General features: G+C 46.2%; 1 protein-coding gene across 1 annotated transcript in view; it reads right to left on the bottom strand.

Moving 5' to 3' along the window:
* Cacna1e (calcium voltage-gated channel subunit alpha1 E) overlaps nucleotides 1-17420 on the bottom strand; it is a 314504-nt gene extending 297084 nt beyond the window's left edge. The window contains exon 1 of the mRNA XM_055624404.1: nucleotides 15779-17420. Within this exon, the coding sequence (XP_055480379.1) occupies nucleotides 15779-16047 (269 nt within the window). The 5' untranslated portion in view covers nucleotides 16048-17420. The remainder of the gene's footprint in view (nucleotides 1-15778) is intronic.
* Nucleotides 17421-23256: the final 5836 nt, after the last annotated feature.

The following is a 23256-nucleotide window of genomic DNA, read 5'->3' as shown; positions in this document are numbered from 1 at the left end:
GGAGGGAGGGAGGGAGGGAGGGAGGGAGGGAGGGAGGGAGGAAGAAGGAAGGAAGGAAGGAAGGAAGGAAGGAAGGAAGGAAGGAAGGAAGGAAGGAAGGAAGGAAGGAAGGAAGATTATAATTTTTGCTTATGTCTTTGACAGGACTTAAAGAGTATGGTCTAAAGCAGGGTAGCAGGGTCTAGGGAATTTACCATTCTCTGGGCCACTGAAGAATCAGAAAACATTCTGAGATGACTACCCGCCTGAGCACCCACTACTCTCCCACATGCTGCAGCCTAGTGTTGGTTTTTATGTTTGGTAGAAGCCCTGCCTGCTGAGACCTGTCCTACGGTTTCATCTCATGGATGGTCCCCTCCAGCAACATTTTTTGGGGAAGACAATATTAGCCATTGTCTTTAATCCCTTTGCCCATCAGCACAGTCTTTGCACTAAGTAACTTCATCTATACGAATTAGCCTCCTCTAGTCCATTCCTACTTTTTGTGACTTAAGTCCTTTTTTGTTAATCTTGATCCATATCTCTACTCTTCTATTTTTCCCAAAAAGTACCAAACCCACACACTTACTAACAGGATAAGGAAGCCTTTGGCTTTCCGTTTTCCTACAGATAACTAAAGATCAAATCAGAGTTACTCCTAGGATACTGTTATTGCTTTAATATTTTGTGATGCCAATGGGGCAACTTGTTGGGGCAGGAAGTGGGAGGAAAAAAAGATGACCCATCATTACAATGGAAAAAAATTTGCTTTAGGTGAAGCTACAAGTGAGAGAATGAATTGATAGCATTCATACTGGAAATCCTGGCACAGCAGGACACATTTAAAGTGTCAGATGTCTGTAAAAATGATCCATATTTTGAAGAAGGGGAAGTCATGGCCAATGGGGTTGACCAGAAACTTCCTAGTGATGGTGAGAAGTTTGAATTCTTAGTGATGGCATGCATATGAACATAAGATGCTCTCCTTAAACATACTTTGAGCTTCTCCTTCAGTCTTTCAGGATGAGTCTCCTTTGTAGTCTCCCAACCACCCTCAGCCCCCAGTACCTTAAAAAAAAAAAAAAAAAAAAAACTCCAAAAGCAGAAGCATTCAATAAGTAAAAGTTCAAGGACAAGTCATAAAATCTGCCACCACACAATGCCATCACACTTGGGTACCCTGGAGCAGAGAGGACAGAGGGAGGCATTTGGAGGGCTGAAAAAGAAGACCCCAGAGACTAACTTACACCAATGCTGAAGAAAACCTTGTTGTTTTCAAACAAAAGCTTCTCTGCAGAGCAGTGGAGCCTTATGGTAGAAGGGATCTGGAGAAGATGAGAACAATAAAAGATCCCAGTTCCCAACCCAAACGTTCATCCCAGTGACACAAGCCAAGATATCCCAGGTCTTGACCTGTGCCTAAGAGATTTTTGCCCAAGACAATGTGGTACAGGGAAAGGAGAATGAATACCAAGCAGAGCTGGTAAGACCACAGCTTACCAGCCGTCTGTAAAGAACAGTCAATTATAAGTGAGCATACACCATGTATATCTTTCTGCTTCTGGGATACCTCACTCAGGATGACCTTTTTTAGTTCTATCATTTACCTGCAAATTTCATGATTTCCTTGTTTTTAATTACTGAGTAGTATTCCATTGTGTAAATGTACCACAACTTCTCTATCCATTCCCTGGCTGAGGGACATCTGCATTGTTTCCAGATTCCGGTTACTACAAATAAAGTTGTTATGAACATAGCTGAGCATTTGCCCTTGTTGAATCATTGAGCATATTTCAGATATATGCCCAGAAGTGGTATAGCTGGATCTTGAGGTAGCACTATTCCTAATTGTCTGAGAAAGCACCAGATTGATTTCCAAAGTAGCTGGACAAGTTTACATTCCCACCAGCAATGGAGGAGGGTTCCTTTTTCTCCACAACCTCTCCAGCATGTGCTGTCACTTGACTTTTTGATCTTTAATATACTCACTTATAAGTGGATATTAGCCATATAATATAGGATAGACATACTAAAATCTATAGTTCTAAAGAAGCTAAACATCAAGGAGGACCCTAAAGAAGATACTTAATCATCATTCAGAAGGGCAATCAGTATAGACATCAGAAGCAGGAAAAAACTGGGAACAGGACAGGAGCCTACCATAGAGGGCCTCTAAAAGAGTCTACCCATCAGGGTATCGAAGCAGATATTAAGACTCATAGTCAAACTTTGGGCAGAGCTCAGGAAATCTTATGGGATAAGGGGGAGATAAAAAGACCTGAAGGATACAGGAGCTCCACAAGCAGACCAACAGAGCCAAAAATTCTGAGTCCAGGGGGGCCTGCAGAGACTGATGTAGCAACCAAGGACCATACACGGAGAGGCCCTAGATCTCCTATGCTCCCCATAGGCAGCTCAGTCTTTAAGTTCCCTAGTAAGGGAAGCAGTGGCAGGCTCTTTGATCAACTCTCCTTGTCATGGGGGGAGGTAGCCTTGCCAGGCCACAGAGGAAGAGGATGCAGGCAGTCCTGAGGAGACCTCATAGGCTAGGGTCAGTTAGTTAGGAGAGTTGTACCTCCCCCATTAGTGGAATAGGGGGCAAGGTATAGGGGGAGAAGAGGGAGGGATGGTGGGACTGGGGAGAGATGAGGGAGGGGGCTACAGCTGGAATACAAAGTGAATAAATTGTAATAAATAATAAAACAATAAAAATTTTAAAATAAAATAAAAAGAATAATCAATAAAATTAGAGCAGGTTTCAAAACCACACTGCAGAGTGACCATCAAACACTACACGTTCATTAAAGCTTAGTTTTATCTCTGTCCCTGAGAGCTTATAGGCCTGGAAGATAGTCTCCATAGAATGCTGATAAAATTATATGATAGAAGTAAAGATAAAAGAAAAAGAGAAATGGCCTACCTTATTGAGAACATTATTCTCAACCAAGCTCCTTCCAGAGAGAAGTATGCCAAGCTTCTAGACCATTGTAATATCCTAGAATCCTTTCCTTTGCTGGGCTAACTTGAGCTTGTCCACTGATGAAAATGAACCCACAGCCTGTACATTCCATGGTGTCCCTTTCTATTCTTTGTCACCAGACACATTTAGACGCAACAACCTTATTCACAGAACTTGAAGAGGGTCAGTGATCTCAAAGGTAAATACTTGCTCGCATAACTCTCTGTAAGGGAGTGTCATCTTGCCAAAACGTCCAGATCCTCTGCATTTACATAGGCCCATCTTCCCCCAAATGGCCCCCTCCCTGTGTTGCCACATCCACCCATTCACTCCACCTCCAGATAAGCCCACGCCCTTCAACTGCTCCTCCGTCAACAGACCAGAAGAACACATGCATCTCAGCGCATCCATATGGCTCACTTGTTTCACAAACACTAATTTCCATGCAAATACAATCCAAAGTTAGCAGAATGGAGAGTTTTCTTTAACTTTTTCCTGCCCACTCCATAAATGCTTCAAAGACTTCAGTGTGATTTCCAGGAGCTAAGTGGTCCTAATCCAACCTGCTCACACACATCAGTTTCTGGCTCCCACTGGTAGAATATCCTCCAGGGTTACAGGGCAGATGTCTACACAGAGTTTACTGGACACACTCCCAAAGGCTCATAGTTTCCCACCCCACACACAGTGCCCCAACCTTTTCAGAAGCTTCATCCACAGTTGACAGAAGCTCACCTCAACTCTCTTTGCTGATAGAACACAGAGACCTTGCAAATCCAAGAAACGTAACTGATAAGAAAGAGTTTTCTGGAAGGCTGGTAAGCCCTGAGAATGTGCCAGGTGGCCTAGTACTGTCTCTACCAGGGATCTTTCCTTTTGCCTCCAATCCAGCCCTGAAATACCTGGCTATCAATTCTATATGCATGAAAACAAAATCCAGTGCATTTTGTTAAGGCTGTTAATGGCTTTGAACACCTCATCTGCTTTAGTCAGCAGCTTGCTGGAAAATTTCTGCTCCATTGTTGCTCCTCAATTATTATTTTTTTTTTGATGCATCATAAATCTGAATGGGTACTGGGAGAAAACATTGGTGTAAAATCAGCATTTGAAAAACGTACAAAAGAAAACCAGTTTTAATGTAAATACTTCAACTTTTATTTTTAAAACATGTAAAGTCAATAATTGTAAGAAAACAAGAAGAAAAGTTCCGTGTAAAACTAGCTGCAGCAGTTAAAGACACTATCTCTAGCCAGGCCTCTAGCTCTCACTCAGTATGTCATATTCAAGAAAAGAGTTAAGGTCTCCATGCCTTATTCCCTGGCTGTGGGACACAGAAAACAAAACTGTGCCTCTCTATGATGTGGTCACAAGGAATGCTTTCAACAGGTGCTTTCCATGGCAAGCACTCAGCACAGCGCCCTGGCATACAGCATTGAATAAATGTTCAATTTTTATGAACTGTATCATCATTAACACGTGTGCTAATCTCTGCCATGGGTGCAGAGGACTTTCATCTACAGTAGCTGGAGCTTGCTCTAAGACAGTCCTACCAGGTTAGCCTGGCAGGAGAAATGAATTCCACCTCATAGTCGAGGTGCAAAACCCTGAGGCTCAGTAACCGAAGAGGCCTGCACCCAGGTCACATGAACCACATCTGGCAAAACTCCAGTTAGAAATCTGCCAAAAGTCAAGAGGAAGCAAGACAATACTGTTAGAATGGGAAAACTTGGCTGCGGATGTTTAATGCTGACTCGTCCATAATTAACAAGATACTGATAACTAAGAGTCATTCGCAGATTACTTTGTGTCCATCTCTATGCTATGTCTTTTATACATACTGCCTCACCCAAACACCACAAAAAGCCAACACAATGTGCCTTATAAGTTAAATCACTATTTCCACTTTACACTTGGGGGCTTTGAGACAAAGTTAAGCAGGTTGGCACAACAGATGACTAGGAAGCAGCAGAGGTAGAATTGAGATTTGAACGCTGGAGCCATGCTCTTAACAGCGATGTGCTCTCGGGCTTTGAACAGGGATTGGTGGATCCTAAACTCTAAGGCTACATTTTCATCAGCTGGGCTTTAGACTAGCTAATAGCAAATGCCTGCTCAACTTTCGAGGTTTTTTTTTTTTTTTATCATCTAGTTAAAAAAAATATTGGCTCAGACTTTTAAAAACAATACCTAAAGCCAGTTTAGGAAAAAGCAAGATGCTGCACCCTAGCTTAAAAGAGACATGAAGTAGTCATGAAAGTATGTGTTGAGTCCAGCGAAGCATGTGACGGCGATATCTCCCACAGTATTTTTACTAACAAAACAGAGATGTGTCAGTTGGCTCAAGAACAGTTCAAAAGGTCTGAGAAAAGCTGACCCGTCGATGAGGACTTACAAATACCCTGAAGACAAGCAGAAGGGAGTCCTCAATTCTAATCGTATTTTTATTAACTATTTGATTCAACTCTCAGAGTACTTGCTTATCAAGTCCACAGATGACACAGAGCAGGTCCAGAGACAACAAACGTGTGACCGAAAGCACTAGCAGCGAAACGCTGGAGTCCCAGCACCTGGATGCAAGTTCACCAGGGCCAGACTTGGGAAAGTAACTGAAACTCTAGCCTCAGCTTCCCCATGTTTAAAATGTACGAAATACCACCGTAGAAAGGCTAGAATTTGGTAGCCAAAGATGAATATTGGCTTCCTCCGCCATTTGAAAAGATCCCTACAGGATGGTTAGTACATTAGAAACAAACAAGGAGACGAAAGTGCCCAAAACAAACCTGGAGTCCCAAATCTCAACTTAAAAATTAAACTGAGGATAGAGTAGGGGGAACAATTCAATCATCCCCTCATGTGGAAAGACTTAAGCTTTTAATTGACTAGAACCTAATGCCATTTCTCAAAAAAAAAAAAAAGTTTAAAAGTATACTGACTCAAACAAATATGTTTATATTGTTCTATATGCTGGCAATTAAAAAAAAATAATAGAAAATGGCCTCTCCCCTTGCAGGTATTTTCAGCCAATATAAAAGTTATGTGGGGAGTGTGAAGGCAATGTAACAAACAGGGCCCTGGAGGAAGGGTTTGGTTTTATTCTTCCAAAGAGCAGTCAAGAAAGGTGTCAAAGAGAAAACGACCTCCAAGGAAAATCCTAGAGCCAGACCGAGGGAGGAGCAAGTGACAGGACCTGAAGGCTTAGCAAAAGGCCTTTGTTGAGAGTGGGCTGACTAGAATGGAACCAGGATGGAAACTGCAGCAGTTGCTGGGGGGAAGGGGGATGGGATGTCGTGAGACACCCTGTACACCAAGCCAAGGAAGCTCATTTACAAGGTTAATAAACATTAGGCCCCAGAGGAAACAGCTTTCCGGCTTATCTGCCCCTGCCTCTAGCCATGTGTAGATAGTTAAATCTAAATTAACTAAAATCAGATAAAATTTAAGAGCACATAGAGTGCCCTTGTCGGATAATACAAATCAAACCATAACCGCCATCACCAGAGTACAGCGGCACACAGCACCCCAGGGACATTAAGTAAACAAGTGGACTGGACCAGCATTTCCTCCTGCAACAGAAGCCAAAGGGACTCACGAAACACATGGAAGCTCTTAGAGGAATAGTTTGGCTTCTCATTCTTAAGGCTCTTCAGTAACAGCATTTTGTCATTAACTGTCCTGGTTGAATGCACGTTCTCTGAGTAGAATGTGCGATCTCATGGCAGTCTGGCTCGGCAGTCTTGGGGAATTCTATAACATAATGATTGTTTTTAAATTGACTCATGGAACCCTGATACAGAGTGCAAACTTGTATGTGTATTTTTTCAAGAGAATGGGAGACATACGAAAACAGTGTACTAGGGAGATCTAATAATCCCAATAGTCCAGTCACCTAGCGGCAGTATGGGCATCCTCTGGAGTCATTTTTAACTTCACAGTTCTACAAAATTTAGAGCTAACCCATATGAAAATAAAAATACTATCACCCGGCATCCCTTGACCCCGGTGGAAAATCTGGCAGGTAAGCATGTGCAAGAACACAGAAAGGGACTCAGGCACAAATGGCAGATCCTCAGAGTCCAGTTGCAGAACAAATCACCTGATGACCCCTGCTGAGATGCTTAACGAAAGCTCTACCAGAAATCATAGGCAGCTATTTCCAGTGTTATCTCATGGAAATAAGCAAAACAATAAGGTTTCACACCAGCTTACCAACCGGGGAGCTTTCCCGGGAAACCTAAAGTCCGCTGAGCTACCTAGCCTCTGCAAAATACTTAGAAACACCTCGTGATGACATCCTCATGTGCAACAGTGACAGCAGGATGCGGCTCCAACTCTGTGTTTCTAAAGCCGAAAGGTCTGACTTCTAGAGCGCTACAACAAATCCTCGTCACCCAGTTTAGTTGACGGAGAAAACCTGGGATGATTTTACAAACTGATAAGTAAAACTGTGGGGATGGAAAGATGGCTCAGTGGTTAAGAGCACTGTTGCTCTTCCAGAAGACCTATATTCAATTCCCAGCACCCTTGTGTCAGTTCACAACTGTATAGAATTCCAGTTCCAGGGGATCTGACTCCTTCATACAAACATACACGCAGACAAAACATCAGTGTACATCAAACAAAAATAAATAAGTTATTTTTTAAAGTTAACGAACTGTGGCATAACTATTTTATGTGTGATATGAATTACAATTTGGGCAAGCTCAGAACACGGTGCATAGTCCATTCAGACTGTTTGAACGTGACACAATAAACACTTGATTGACAATATTCAGAAAGCACTTCAGCATTCTGTGTGCCTAGAGGCCATCATTAGAAAGCTCAGTTGTCATTACATTACAGATCTCTGGGTGCCAATTAATAGAGTTTTTATAGAAAACTTTCAAGTAATAAACACTACATTTTCTTTAACGGTGGGGCAATTCTGAAGAAAACTGTGAAGTAATACTTGTCTGTTATAACTTCCCAATTCCCATGTAAGGACCCTGACTTTCTCCAAGCAGTCAGTACTCTTATACAACTACCAGAGGGCCTGGGTCCTGCAGATTCCAGTCACAACAGTACTAGAGACAGCATAATCACTTTGTTGATGCTTGTTAAATCAATTAACAACATATTTAATTACAAATCACTCAATAGAAGAATATGCACCACTTGCCTGCCACATAGCAGCACTGTACTTGGTTCTGGAATGAAAACGGATGTGCCCGTTCTCGTAAGAGCCTGTTTTCAGTCATAAGGCCAAAAAGAATCACTAACCCAAAGAATGTCATAAAACTGAGAGTCTATATTCCCAGTCCCAAGATTTCATCATTACTTTGATAGAATAATCTGAAAGCCTCACTGTCTTGAATCCAAAGAACAAGTTTCTGTTAACAGCAGAGCTTTAGGTTAGTGTATCAGAGACAGATTTAGTGAGGTAATTTCCCTAGCAATTCTGGTCCCCACCCCCCTCAACCCCACCCCAAGACAGGGCTTCTCTGTGTAGCACCAGCTAGCCTGAAACTTGCTCTATAAACCAAGCTGGTCTAGAATTCAAGGAGATGAGCCTGCCTCTGCTGCCCTGGGGCTGGGATAAAGTTATATTCCCAGCCAATTAGCAATTCTTATGAAGATGTCTTTAAAGGTATTATGACAAGGCACAGAGCAAAACTGTATGTACGTACGGAGCAGCTCAGCACAGCTTCCAAGACCAGCAGTGGCAAGAGCACTTGGGAACTTGTGATAAGAGTTCTCAGATCCCATTTCAGACTTACTGAGTCAGGAACTCCAAGAGCCAGACCTACCGAGCTACATTCTAACAAAACCATCCAGGTGATTCTGAGGCAAGCTAAAGTTTGGACGCTGAGGCCCCAATGAAAGCGGCAGAGTGTACACATCTGACTTCAACACAAAGGACCTAAATGAGGAATTAGCCCTGATGCTGATGGAAATCACCTACTGCAAGAAATGGCAGCTGACAGAGTAGTAGCAAAATAGTTCTCAACGGCACACAGCTGGAAGCTGCCACAACATTAGTAACTGTTGGAAATTCATTTCATGCTTTTTTGACTCTGACCAGCCCCATGAGACAATGGTGTGAGAATTGGGGAAAGTGACACAGTTTCAAAATCTTTCAAGTCACAGATGAGCGAATGAATCCTCCCCACACTTTCCAGAGCTTCCTGTCTGGCCCAGGAAGCCACACACAACACCATGCATCTTGACACTGATACAACTGTTTTGCCCTCAGCAAAGCTCCACTCATATCACTACCCTGAGCACTTCTCTTTTCACTCACCACCTACCTACTGTGTAGCTATATCTCGTGTTATTACACCTCCCTGAAGGGCAGAAGGGCTGAAGGACAAACCTGAAACACAAGGTCCAGATGCTTCAGAGATACCATGCAGATTCAACAACAACAAAGACCGAGGGTGGTCGAAAAGCAAAGCTTCAAGATCACACAGCTGTGACAGCAGTTGGGACGAACTCTCATGAACCAAAAGACCACAGCTGGGGCAAGTATGACACACGGCTCTCCCTGGAGCCCTGCACAAGAGGAATGGAGCCCACAAACATGAGACTGGCATCTAACCGAGCGCTCTGATCCCGAGCCTGAGGTTCAATCTAGGAGGGGGTTGGGGGTAGAATGACTCCCAAGAGTCATTCTAGTCGCTGGTCTCTTAGGGAGATGTCTCAGATAAGCCGAATATTGCTGTGTTCTTCGATGTGGCTTGTCTTTCTCTCTTAAGGGCATACACTCTAGCTATTCTTTGCTTTCCAGAGGTAGGAATACGAGATTCACCCAAGTTTGTGTGCAAGACCAGAGATGGCGATTAAAGAAACATATTTAGACTACTCCTCGAGTAAAGGCGCATCTCAGACATTTCCTTGAAATGAGCTGCACATGCAAAAGAACACTAGATCAGAGGAGCCTGAAAACTCGGCGCCATGCTTTCTGTCCTTAATTAAGACTGGTGCAAGAGAGATCACTAGGAAGCCCACATGTGTCCTCTCAGTGTGGGCTTAGAATGTGGTAAGGGAAATGATGTATAGCTCTCATATCTCTGAATCTTTTTTCTTAAAGGGACTGCTTTAAAAGCCAGATAATGTGAGTATGACAGTGGCAGTGGCAGCAGCGATAGTGGGACCCTCTACGACCCCCCACCCCAATTCCTATCAGAACTCTCGCTGGAATTTAAGATGTCTATAGAAGCCTCCTTCTTAGATCATGGGCTCAACATTTATCAGTATGAAAATGCCAAGGTAACATGAGGAGTCTGAGTGACAAATACTTAGGGATGTAAATATCTTTTTCTTAACCGTGGTGTTGGCTACCTATCAGGGCTGGATAGGAGGCAGTCCTTATTACAATAGCAAGAAATGGCATGTGAAAAGATTTTCCTCCCAGCTGCCTTTGTTTGTATCAAAATCTCACTATAGAGAACAGAGGAATTACAGGGAAAAGCTGGTTTCTAGGGCTGGCCCTTTGTAAAAGACCATTCTCATATCTAAGCAGAGGCAAATAACCTTCTGTTTCTGAAAATTCTAGGAAAAAACCCACACATACAATGAATTATTCACAAAGGCTGAACCTAAAAATGAGAGAGGAAGAAATATAGAACGATGAAATGATGGGTAGAAGGCTGGAGCAAAAGGGAAAGTGAAGACCTGCCCCCTGGCTCCCTGAATAAAAGAGTATTAATTATATTACACTTTGGTGCAGTCTTTCAAATCTTTGTGGTCAGTGATAAACATCATCTGTATGTTCTCTATGAGACTGGACTGCCTGGAGGGTGGTGAGTGCCCTGAGCAGAAGTCTATAAAGTTCAACAATCCAACCATCTGACAGGTAGAGCCAAAGGGTCTGCAAGAGTTCTAATAGCTTAGCAAATCTTGATTCATTTTTGTTTCAAGTAAGAGTACAAAGTCTGAAGAAACAAACAAACAAACAGATGTTCCTATAAAGAGGGAAGAAAAGACTCCAGTAAGAGGCACCCATATCTCATACAGTAATGGCTAGACAGAGCTAAGCAGTGTTAGATGAAGCCACTAATTCCAGTCTGGATCTTTTAGGAGGAAAAAAGGCCTGTACTTAGTATTTTCCTCCTCCTCCTTTAATTCATACTGTGTGCTACACCTATTGAAAGGAAGGCAACTTCAGAGTAAACGGTCACATCCAAGACATTTTCTTCTTCATCCTTAAGTCATTTCATTCCTGTCAAATTCTTTCACTCCAACTCACTTCCCAGGATGTATCCCACTTGCAAAAGGTCCTTACTATCATGGTCAGGCTTCCAGAAGACACATAACCCCCACCTCATATAAAAAAACCAAACAAAACATATAGGCTCTCCTAGGAACACCAGAAAACAAAGATCTCTATCCTGCAACCCTTGTACCAACTATAGCCATGACATCTATGGTCAGTGGAAAAGCGTGAGGGCCCTACATCCTCTGACCACAGGATAGAATTACAGATTTCATCCGCGTCCATTCCCACTCTCTCCCCAGTCAAGACTCAGTATCCACTGGAGTTACATCAAACTTGAATTTCTTATCAGGCCTGCAGTTTACTATCTTGCAAGGCATGTCTATTTAGAGGCAACCAGAGAAGAGTATATGCCAAAACAGGAGATTTGAGAGCTTACACTTTCCGTAATCCTCGGCAAAATCCTCCAAATAAATTTACGATTCACCGAACAATTTACAGGGAGAAAGCTGTGATATACATACATAGTCTCATACCCATATCCAGAGTGTTCTGAGGAGACACCGAAATTCTCCACAAGAAACCACACATGCACAACCACGGGTTCACCATAATGAGCTTCATCAGCTCAAAGGCAGTAAACTCATTTGATCTTCCTACTCTGACCTGTTCATTTCCACATAAAATGCACTTCTCTACCGAGATGACCAAATGGGTGAAGCGGCCGGGGGGGGGGGGGGGACGACACTCTCCTACTGCCCATCTATAATAAAGAGTCTCTAAGTCAGATAGTCAGATGCGCCATCTCCTCCCTTCACTCCTGACCTGGAAAAGTGCAAACCAATGGTGGGCTATCTCACAAACTATGTGAGATATCCCAAGTGCCTACCCACAGAACCGTCCCTGAGCAAAGAACATTCAGAATGGTCATGTGGAGCAGAGGGACCAGCAAGTAGCTTTCAGAATAGCCGATGCCTGGGGGGGGGGGGGAGAGGCTAAAAAAAGAACACTTGTAAGATCTATTAGATGAGCAAGCAAGAAAGAAAAGAATGCCATAAAATGTGATATCACATTTAAAATCAGATTAGCATTTTCAAAAAGGCTATGGTATCGTCTGCAGAAGAGAGTGTCATGAGAAAATAAAATTATCTCCCTATGCAGATGTAGCTTCTAAGAAAAAAGGAAATGCATTCAGAGTGGGCTGTTGCCTTTCCACCATCTTTCATGCCAAATGTGGGCTATTGTAGAGACATTTTCCTTCAGATTAGAACTAGACAACCCCTATGAAGAGCAAGATCAGGCTCTCCTAAGTCAGTGGGTCCTATAAGCACAAATTAAATCGTACCTTTTACTTAGCTCATCCTTTCAGATCAATAAAATTAAAAAGCCTGACACATGAGAAAAGCACCTTATTCTTCTAGCTCCTCCCTGACCTTCTGTCACCAAAAAGAGAAAAAATAAAGTATAGAGTCCAAAGTGTACAAAATAAAAGTGTAGTGCAGAGCAATCAAAATCTACATGCGTGACTGTACGGCAATACCAAAGCAGGTCTCAACAACGTTTCCTAACGATTTTTCTGGTGTGAAAATACGGTCCCTACAAAGAACAAAACCATTTCTAACCTGGTCACTACCACCACCAGGAATACAGTCAGTTACTGACATGCGGACCCTGTGGGGCTCTGATTTAGCAGCTGTGAAGGAGGACTCGGGAGTCGGGATTTTGAACAAGCTCTCAAGTGATACAGAAGAGGCTCCTGGTTCTCAATGAGATACAAGAATCTAAAGGACTTCACCTTGAACTAAGAGTCCCATCTTGCAGGTGTGCAGAAACCCCCCAAAGGAGTCCATTAACAATAATGGGTGCTTATTGGGTCATTAGATAATGTTCCAGACACTTGACACATCAATTCATTCCACTCTCTCAGTAACTCTTTATTATTACCCTGATTTTACAGGTAAGGAAATTTGAGTCACAGAGTAACAACTAACTTTTCAAGGTCATGGGGCTTCAGGAGGAGCTGGGATTTGAACCCAGGCAGCCCAATTAGAGAGCTTTAAGGGTAACTGCTGCTCACACTGACAGTCAACAAGATGAAGCAGATACTTGGGGAAACTGGATGTTGAGAACTGCAGGGAAGGTGAGACTAGCTTAGACGCAGCTTGGGAGAAGAGGCAGAGCCCACAGAGGCGCAATGCTTCCACGTGGTCACCGCCGGAGGGAATACATTAGTCAGTTACACTGTACAACCCCAAGGGGAGGAAAACCCATCCAGCTTCCCCTCAACATCTTAGCCATGTTCTCTGAACAGGTTACAACAGCCTAAAGGCTGTAGAACCGCTGTAAAATGTCTAAGTACGAAGAGAGCCAAGGGACTGGGACGGGACTTGTGGCCAAGGCACTGAGCATGCCGGTGGAATCCATTCCCTTCCGAGGCTTTCCTTTGACTCTCCTTAGTCCGTTTTGGCCAAAGGGGAGACATAGAACCCAGCAGCACCTTGGTCTCACAATGCCTAGAGGAAACCCTGTGTCTTTGCAGCGGAAGAGAAAACGTGAAAAAAGAGGCAAGGGCAACGTGCTCCACGTCCCAAGCCCGGGAGCTTGAGCCCAGCCGGAAGTACCCGATGTACTGCACCAGGTGACGAGGGAGCCCTAAAGCAGCAAGGGAGTTTTGGTGGCGCTGTCCGAGGTGCCAAGGATGGCTACTGCCACACTTTGCTCTTCGCGGGACAGAAAGGCTGCTTTGTCTACTGCAAGCAAATGGAAGGAGGGGGTCGAGGAGCGGGGTGGGGGGATGTCCTAAGAGGGTCACAGCAAAGCGGCACCTGGTGGGTGGGAAATCTAAAAGAACTGTAGAAGGCGGGTGAGGGAGGGACCTTCACTGGGAGAGCAGTAGAGTACTGCTCAGAGGAGTTATTTGCAGCTGCAGCATGCAACACAATGCAATCCGCTTTGTGCAGCTCACTGACAGGCATGACTACAGGGGCCAGACCCCTCCCCCGCCCCAAATCCCCCATCTAGATAGTTCAACCCAAGCACACTATGGCCTGGATCATTTTGTGGGGGTGGGAGGGGGAGGTGAGAACTGGAGAACTAAGAGCAGAGAGGGAGAGACCCAGCCAGGGGGTGGCCGTGGGAGGATGCGGATGCGAACAGCAGCAGGAAGCGACGCTGCTGAGAGATGCTCCTTCATTTCTAATGAGGTGCTGCCTAGGAGCACCATGCGCCAGCCAATCCAGAAGCGGCTGAAGCAGGAAACTGGGGAAGAACAAAAAAAAAAGAAAGACCAAAAACTGTGTGTGTGGGGGGGGGGGGGGGGGTTTGCGGGGGGATGCCCAGGCGCGGGGAGAAGCCGGGGGCCTTGCAGACTAATACTTGAGCCCCCCCCCCCAGCCTCAGCTGTCTCACGGCTGCACACCTGAATGGAGGGTTGGGGAGGAGGGAGCATGGGAAAAAGAGGAGGAGCTTCTTTTGCAGGTGTATTCTTCCCAAGAATTAGATCTCCAGGAGCATTGAAGTCCCTGTCCCCAAGCCAGCCCCCCAATTCTAGCCCTGAATCACTGGCTTGCCTCCTATAATCCCCTGAAACACCCTGCCACCCTCAAGTCCTAATGGCCTTGTCACAGATGAAAATTCTTAGTGCGGAGCAGGCATTAAGCTGCCTAATCAGCAGGCTGCATTTGGTGCACTTGGTAAACCTGCAAAGAAGCTCTCTCCACGGCCTATGCCCCTGAACCCACCACCTCCAGAGAAGACCTACCCGCCCTTTGTGAAGAGCAATACCCTTGGCTTTAAAGATCGACCGTTTGCACACCGCTAACCCTCAACTGGTGACTCCAGGCCCAGGAACTCTATTTGGTCCAGGATACAGAGAGAGCAACCATGCATGCCAAACCTTAAGCAAGAGCAGCAACCCAGGGCCAAGGAAGGGTAAACACACCTCCTTGCCTGAAAAGAGAACTCCAACTTTGAGCCATTTGGGCTGGTGGTGACCTAATCGCCTCCCCTGAGAGCCACTGACTTTCAGTAGAACTTCAACTTGGTCGCCAGAGTTAGCTGAGTTCCTGGCCCAAAGCCTGTTTTATAAGTATTCATTTGTCTACTTGTATACATGGGTTTGGCTCCTACTCCTTGGAGCCCCTGGACTGATAAATGCCCTCGCAGAGCCTCACTTCTCAGCTGGCAGACGGTGCAAGTGTCTTCCCAGCTGGTGGGGATGGGGGCAGAGGGACTGGCTTAAGTGCAGGAACTGATTACAAAAGAAAGCTCTGAGGTTAGAGGTAAGCCAGTCCACCTGGAACGCAGTTTCTGAAAGGCTCAGAACGTTGGTGGGTGGCCGAGAGACAGACAAAGCCCAACCTAGAAAGAGGCAGGTACCTCTGCACCAGGCACCTAGGTACAGTAGAGATTTCCACGGGGAAAGTAAACCCCAAACCAAAAGTCTTACCTTGAAAAACACTGGTGCCCAAATAGGTCTCCAGGGCACCAGGCTTGCCCCCTTGGATGCAACGAAGTAGGGTGCACTTGAGCAAAGGGGCAGGTTTTGGCACCGGGAAAGGGTGGGGGATAAATTCCATTCTAGGTGTTTCCCCTCACCCGTAGCAATGCCAAAGGGGGAGAGGGAAGTCATAGTGGGCAAGAAAGGATATGGCCAGTCGATGAGCTTCTTGGCGTATTTCCTGACAATGTTATCTTCTCCGAAGATGAACAGGGATCTGTTGACGGTGAAACAGTTCTGCCGGACAGGAATGGGATTGTACAAAGCCATAGTCCGCGCCCTCTGTGCTTTCGACTGCTTGTAGGCGGCCGCCGGCCCCGAGGCCGGGATGGGGGTTCCTTGCCGGTTCCTGCTCTGGTCCGAGTCTCCATCGCCTGAGCCCGGCCTGCCAACGACCACCGCCTCCCCGAAGCGAGCCATCCTGAAGTTTAAACAGACAGAAGACACACAAAGGTGATCGCCGAACACCCGCACACAACAAGGGGCAGAAAAGACACAGCCAGACTCGGAGCCTTATCCACACAGGCGCAAGGGACCTCCGCCTTGGGGGACCCCTGCAGGCTCTTCAGCCCTGCTCTGAACTGTTGAATCTAAAGGCAACCTCCGCGAAGCTCCATTTCTCAAGGGAAAAAAAGAAGAAGAAGAAGGGGGTAGGGCTTGGGGGTGCTCAGCTTCTAGAGCCAATATTTCCCCCAAAATGCCAGTGTGGGGTGGTGTTCAGGGACCGGAGAGGGGTGGAGCAGGCTGCTCCACAAGATAGCTCCTCTTCTGGCACACGCACCACCTGCTTCAGAGAAAGGCAGGCAGCGGCCAGCTAGGTAACAGTTTGCTGATTTATTGGCTGGGGTGAGGGGTAGAGAAGGAGGAGGAAATGGAAACAAAAGAACTTTGAAAGAAAAACGAAAAGAAAAAGAAGAAGACGACGACGGCGGCGGCGAGGGCCAGCTACGGTGACATGCTTCAGAACGCCAGCCCCTGCGAGTCCATCTAAGAAATTCCACAGCCAAGACTTGGCTCTTTAAATCTGCCAGCAGAGACGCATCCAAAGGTTGGAGAGAGGGGGATGGAGAGGGGGGAGCGGTATTGAGGTTCCTGCGTAAACCGCAACGCCCGAAAGATGAAGATAAGAAGTCGATCCAGCCGGAGAGGGGCAGATGACTTCACAGCTCCTGCGTTTGGGGTAGAAGTTGAGCAGCAATCAGGGAGCAGCGAAGCCCAAGTGCCAGCATCCGCCCAGAGCGCTCGCCGCCGCCGCCGCCTCCCAGGATCAGCATGCAACAGCGATCCGCGGCTGCGCCGGGGAGAGGGTGGGAGAGCGAGCTAGCGAGCGAGCCGCGGGCGGGCGGCGAACACTCGCAGCGAGGAACAGGTTGCAGTCAGCCTAGCTAGCGCCGGCAGGGCATAAGGCTTATCTATGAACTGAACTTCCTCACTAAAGACCAGCTCTCCCTCCTCCCGGCCTGCTTGGCTCCTGGGATGCTTAAGGGCAGGGTGAGGAGCACAGCGCAGCAGCAGCAGCAGCAGAGGCAGCAGCGCAGCAAGGTGGCCAAGGATCCGAGAGGGACGCGGGGGCGGGGCTCTGAGAGTCCTGCGTGGTGAGGCTGGTTTGGCTTACGGATTCATTTGGCCAATATCTACCTACACATGGGTCCAAGGAAAAGTCGCTTCCCCTTTCCTAACACCAAGTGATGCAAAAGCCGGCTGCGGCTGGTGGTGCCGGGCGGAAACTGCAACAGATCAAGGACCTGTCCAGGAAGGCTCTCCTTACCCTAGCACAGAAGGGCACCCAATAAAGTGGCTCTTTCAATGTCCTGCGTAGTGTCCTGCTTGCTGCTGCTCTAGTGGAGGGTAGGGGCCTTGTATACCCCTCCGAGGACCTTGGCTTCACTACCACCTACCACCCGCGGGGATCCCGGGGGCAAAGGTAGCACCCTCTTCCCAAACCAACACTTAACAGCCTGTAGGCCTCACAGAGAAGTGTCCTCTGCTTCTCTGGGGTGTTCTGACCTTCCTATTTTCCTAAGGGTCCTTACAAGGCAGCCTTCTAGCTTGGAGTCTAGCATAAGCCTGTGCCTTACCTCCTGGCAGATGGCCCAGAGAGTCCAGTCCCTAGTTGGTGAGCCTGAGCAAACTGCCCTCAAAACCCTAATAAAGGGGTTCTCCCACCCACTACCACCTTTTACTTTCATATAAGGTCCATTGACTTTCTCAAACCTACTTCATTCAGAAAAAGCAAGGCAAAGCAAAGAATGAGTGTCTGAGCTGTAGAGGTAGGGAGGTCAGGCTTCAAACCCCAGGGAAAGAAGCTCTGTGATTAGCAACCCAGTCCTTGCCTACAGGAGACTCCATGGACCATTTATCCCTGTCCCTTCCCGTCACTACACTAGTGACGCTGGCTGGAGCGTTCCTTCCTTGATTTCTCCTCGCCTTTAGTTTCAACACATAGTTGTGGCCGTATCCTCCCTAAGTGGGTAATGAAAGGTATGAGGGCAAGGAGCAAAGGATGACAGAAATCCCCGATGCTGGAAGTCGTGGGTGGGTGTGGTGTCATGGGCATGACATGTGACATTAACTGATGAGAAGGGAAGTGATGTCTGGGTGTGAGGCATGTGTATTCCTGCTTACGTGTGTCTGTGTGGGCAAGGCCATGTGAGCACTGGCACGTGTCTATTGTCTGAGAATGTTGAGTGTGTCCATGCTTGTGATGGAAAAGGCAGGAAGTCCAAAAAAAAAAAAAATGGCCTCAGCACAGGCACCGATTGCAGGTACCGATACCCTTAGGAACATCATGTTGACCTTGGGATTCAGCGGAGCCCATTTGAGACCAAATCGCTGTAGGAGGTGTGTCAGCTCCACCTGCTTTTGTGATCTCACTTCACTGATGAGCTTAATAGGAGACAGAAGTGAAGGCGGTTGGCCATGAAGCCTCACTAGACCAAGTGGCTGTCTCAGACCTCTCTAAACTTCACGGGACTAAAACATCTGACTTCCAGAAGATTCATAATTCGTAGCACAGAAGCCATACACATCATTCATTTAACAAATATTTTCGCATATATTCCCCACAACAGACACTATTTTAGACATTGGGGATTCAATAATGAGCCATATGGATGATGACATAAATGATGTATCTTTCATAACCTAAATGAGACTGTGGAACTTCGCTGGCTCTGCTCTAAATCTCACTTTCATGCTGACACATCACACCTTTCCTTCCTTCCTGGCCATGCAATCATGTCTATTTGTTAAACAGGACATACTGGCCAGAAGTGTTTCAGAGAAAGATGAAGGACCCCTGACTTGGCACTTTACCCACTGAGCAGAGACCTAGAACTGAGTGTTTCCTCTTTCTACCACATCCTGAGTTTTGTGTGATTGCTGCAATCCTTTAGAGGCCTAGAATATGCAAGACTATATACACGGCAGTGCTGGGACCTGGTGAAACTAAACCCAGTCTTCCCGCATTCCCAAAAAGCAGGCTTTACAAACATCTAGGCAGAGTTCACTAGGAAGCAAGAATGGCTTCATAGGGGAAATGAGGAAGATTCTCAGAGAAGCAGTCCAAGAGGACTAGGGAAAACATTGATGCCTAGGGAAAACTAGGCATCAATATTTTGGAAGGAGGCTTGGCTTAAGGGCCTCAAAGCTGGAGGAAGGCACATTCTTCTCTCTTTATACCCAACCTGGATGTCACAGCTTTTGAGAGCTTTAAGACCTCTGGGTTTCTATACTGGCTTCATATTCTCTACTCCCCCACTTTGCAACTCGCCAGGTGGATACAGTTTTAAAGATTAACTTACACAAGTGATTGATATAGTTATCAATTGACTATATTGACTCTACTGTTGGCTGTCACTGCAGACCTCCCAGATCAGCCCGGAAGAACACAAATGAAGGTGCCGATTTAGCCCACAGAACAGCAGAGCTGCAGAAACATGAAAGTCTTGGTTCAGATCCGATCAGAGGCAGAGCGCAATGTCTAATGGGTCTGATTTTTCAGTTTCTAGTAACCATGCTGCCTAATTACAAACTGTACAAAATCAAGAGAAGAAATAGTGATGCTAAGCTATGGAAAGGTTCTGCCCCCTAGCCTCAGCATGAATCTGACCCATGTCTAAATATTCTGGGCACCATGCTAAAGGGGACTATCGAGAATGATCCAATCATTGCCATCATGAGCCTTGTAAGGAAATCTGGTAAGCATGTTCCCCCCCACCCCCGATTCTATGGTTCCCTTAAAGATGCATAAATGAAAGTGTGGAGAGTCAGCAACTGATCAAAACTCTGAAAACCAATTAAAAACCTTTGGAAAACCCCTTTTCTCAGCTTCAGAGAGACAGAAGCCTTACTTTTCTGTTGTTAGAGCACCATCTACTGGCCACTTGTGAGACATCATTCTGAGCACAAGTGCTTAGGCAGTCCAGCACCCCAGGACTGGGCTGGAGAGCTCAGACATCCTTAACGACTGACCTCTAGTCAACAGCCCCATGTCACTCCCCTGTGGGATGTTGTTGATATTCAAGCCCTTATTTCACAATGCAAGCAGTTAACTTAACAGTTCCCAAGAAGCTCAGACCCACTCATTGGGCACAAGGTTAACACACACACACACACACACACACACACACACACACACACACGTGCACGCGCGTGAGTGGGAGTGGCTATTAGGATTCGGTAGTCAAATGTTCCGCATGTTTCCCTGCAAGCTGTGATCCGCAAACTCAGAACTCAGCTGGAACAGAGGAAGCGAGTGAAAAACTTCCCCAGAGCACTCATCATACGCAGATTATCTGATTCCAAAACCTTTATCCTGTAGCCCTGATAATCCTGTGAACAACTGAAGGATCGGACAAGACTGAGGATGAGTAATTAGGAGTATTTTCAGCCTCGTGTGTAAAAGGAAGGGAGCAAGGTCATTGCAGTATCCCCAGGCCAAGCGGGCCACTTGAGCATGTGCTAAGGCATACTCGAATGGCAGGAGTGGAAAATCTATTCCACTCATTCATAAATATCTTTCCTGACTTCGTAGGCTTTGGGCCATCACCAAAGAATCTGAAAATCTGAGCCTTGGCTAAAGGCATGTACCCCTCACACCAGCCCCGATAGTCACTGTGTCTTGCCTTGCCAATTTCGCTCAGATAGCTTGTGCTTAAACTGCCAGAGCCCCCTTTGTTCTATTTTTCTCTTATTGAGCTTTTCCAAGAAATAGACTCTTATGCAAAACAGTGCTCTAAGGAACATAACGCAGAGAGGATTTGGGAGTGGGTTCTTAAGAAAATGTTGGCAGGAGACCATGCGCGAATGCAGAGCAGAGCAGAAGAGCAGAATGGCAATGCAGACATCTCAGGAGGCTGCTGGCACTCACGGCACCACACAGCCTTGACTTGGGTGAAAAATGTAACGTCACATTCTTATATAATAACGTCCAGCCCTGGAATAAGCATCTCTCAAACCCAGGGATTGAGAAACCCTAGAACACAGATACCTATCAATCGACCTAACCGCTGAAGATCTGCCCAGTGGAATTTTTGAACCCATTCTTTGATGACAACTCAACATCTCTTCATAACAGCAGTGTAAGGGCATCTTATCACTTCTTTGCTGCCGGGATGCGAGACATATTCTATTTGTTATCTGAGGCCCAGAGTGTAAGGAACTTTTCCAGTGGCACAGACCTAGGGAACAGCAGTCAGAGCTCCTGATAATAAGCCTCAGCTTCCTTATGGCAGTGGCTGCTATTAAAGTAATGTATGTCAAACAGTGTCTTCCTTGCTTAAGAGTTAGACCACAGACATGATCTTAGTCTTGCAGAAGTAGGGCATGACCTTAAGACTGAGAATCTCCCAGAGGATTAAATCAGAGCACATGCACAACTCCACCACTGGACTGTTATGAAAGATTCTTGGAACAGCACCTTTCACACAGTGTTGTGTAAGCTCCTTTCCCACATCTTATCTATGGCGCTCTGGCTGGGCCAACACACAGCAAGCACCTCGTAACTGGCACCTTTCTGTTACAGAAAGGGCGAAATACAGTCATTGGAAGTCTTTGGCTTCGGGGTTTGGGCATAGATGGAGGAGGAGAGACATGTTAAGTCCCTAAGATATGATCAAAAAAGGAATGAAGCTAAGTGTGGTGGTACATACCTGTAATTCCAGCACTCAGAAAAGCTGAGGCAGACAGTTCCACTTTGAGGCCAGTCTGGGATACACAGTGAGACTTATCTCAAAACCCAAAGGTGGGGGTTCAGCTCGGTGGTAGTGTGCCTGCCTCACATATACATGGCTCTTGGTTCAATACCCAGTAGAAAGAGAAAAGGACATTAGGGGCTAGTATCAGGAATCCAAAGGCCCAAGGTATTTGAGAGAGCTGGGTGTTTTATTTAGTAGTTCATGAACTTATAAACCCACTTGACAAGTATTCATGAAGCCCTTTTCATGTGCCAGGCATCTTTTTTGGACTTCTGGGCACGAAGATAAATGACACATAGTCAGAACCTCTGAGAGCATAGTTTAAAGGAGTAACATGGAAGACTGGTTCCTGAAAGGTTCTCTCCTAGACGCAGAATATGGAGTACACAGGAAGAGACTGAGGAGACTGCTCTTCCTGCTGGAGGCAGCCAGAAAAAGAAAAAAAAAACTCATGATCTCAGATTTGTTGGCCAGGACAGACAACCTGTAGCATGAGGGATCACATACAAAATGTGTGAGCTTGACTAAGCATTCTGCATTTCTATTTGCTCCATGTCTGGAATCACAGAGATGCAGCCTTACTTCGTCAATCCATTCTTCAAATAAGATCACAAACCAAAAAAAGCAAATATGTTGAACCTACCGGACATTAGTGACCATGGGGAAGTCAGTGGGGGACGTTTAGAGCCTTGGAAAAGATAAGAACTCATCACCATCACTGCCCATCTCACCTCCCTACCTAGGGGTCCACCTGTGCTGCTCTGCCAAGGCTAAGTTAAGCAGCAGGCTCAGCAGAGTTCCTGCCCCCTAATAAGGGTGCTGGGAGGAAAAGTTAATGGAAGCTGCCGTCCACCTCCCTCCCTCCCCCTACCATGACCTCTTGGCTCAGGAAACTCGATAACAGAGCCCACTCTCTGCAAAGCTCGCTCAGCCTACTTGGGCTTAGATTGATTCATCTATTCAGCAAATGTGCAATGCACGATGTCTGTGTGTCAGGCCTCGGCTTCGGTGCTAGAACAAGTAAGGGGGTACCTACGAAGGCTCCAGGGTTTTTCCGAGTGGACACTGTGCTTGCCATTCTTGTCTAACTGCTCTCCCTGGAGGATTCTCTTGGCTATTGTGCTCCCAATGCAGGGAAAGCAGCTCACAGTTGAAGCGGAGTCTTGGGAGAATACTGAAAGAAAATAACTAGTTGCTACTACTCACCAAGCATGCCTCTCTCAGCGCCCTCTGGATGGGACTCAACGGCAGATTAAGCCGCCACCTGTCCATCACCACACCCTCTCTCTCCCACGCTCTCCCACACTAAGCAGCTGGTGGCATCCACTCGGTATAAAATAATCAGTAAATAAGGCATCCCCATATGATACAGACTCATGGCCAGTTTTGAAATGTATGCCTGGGAAGGACATTTGCTGGCTTTGCCTCTTTC

This window comes from Psammomys obesus, unplaced genomic scaffold, assembly GCF_907164565.1.
Source record: "Psammomys obesus unplaced genomic scaffold, mPsaObe1.curated_primary_1811, whole genome shotgun sequence".
NCBI classification, from domain to species: Eukaryota; Metazoa; Chordata; class Mammalia; order Rodentia; family Muridae; genus Psammomys; species Psammomys obesus.
Note: the sequence above shows the minus strand (reverse complement) of the source record. Positions and strands in the feature narration are given on the sequence as shown.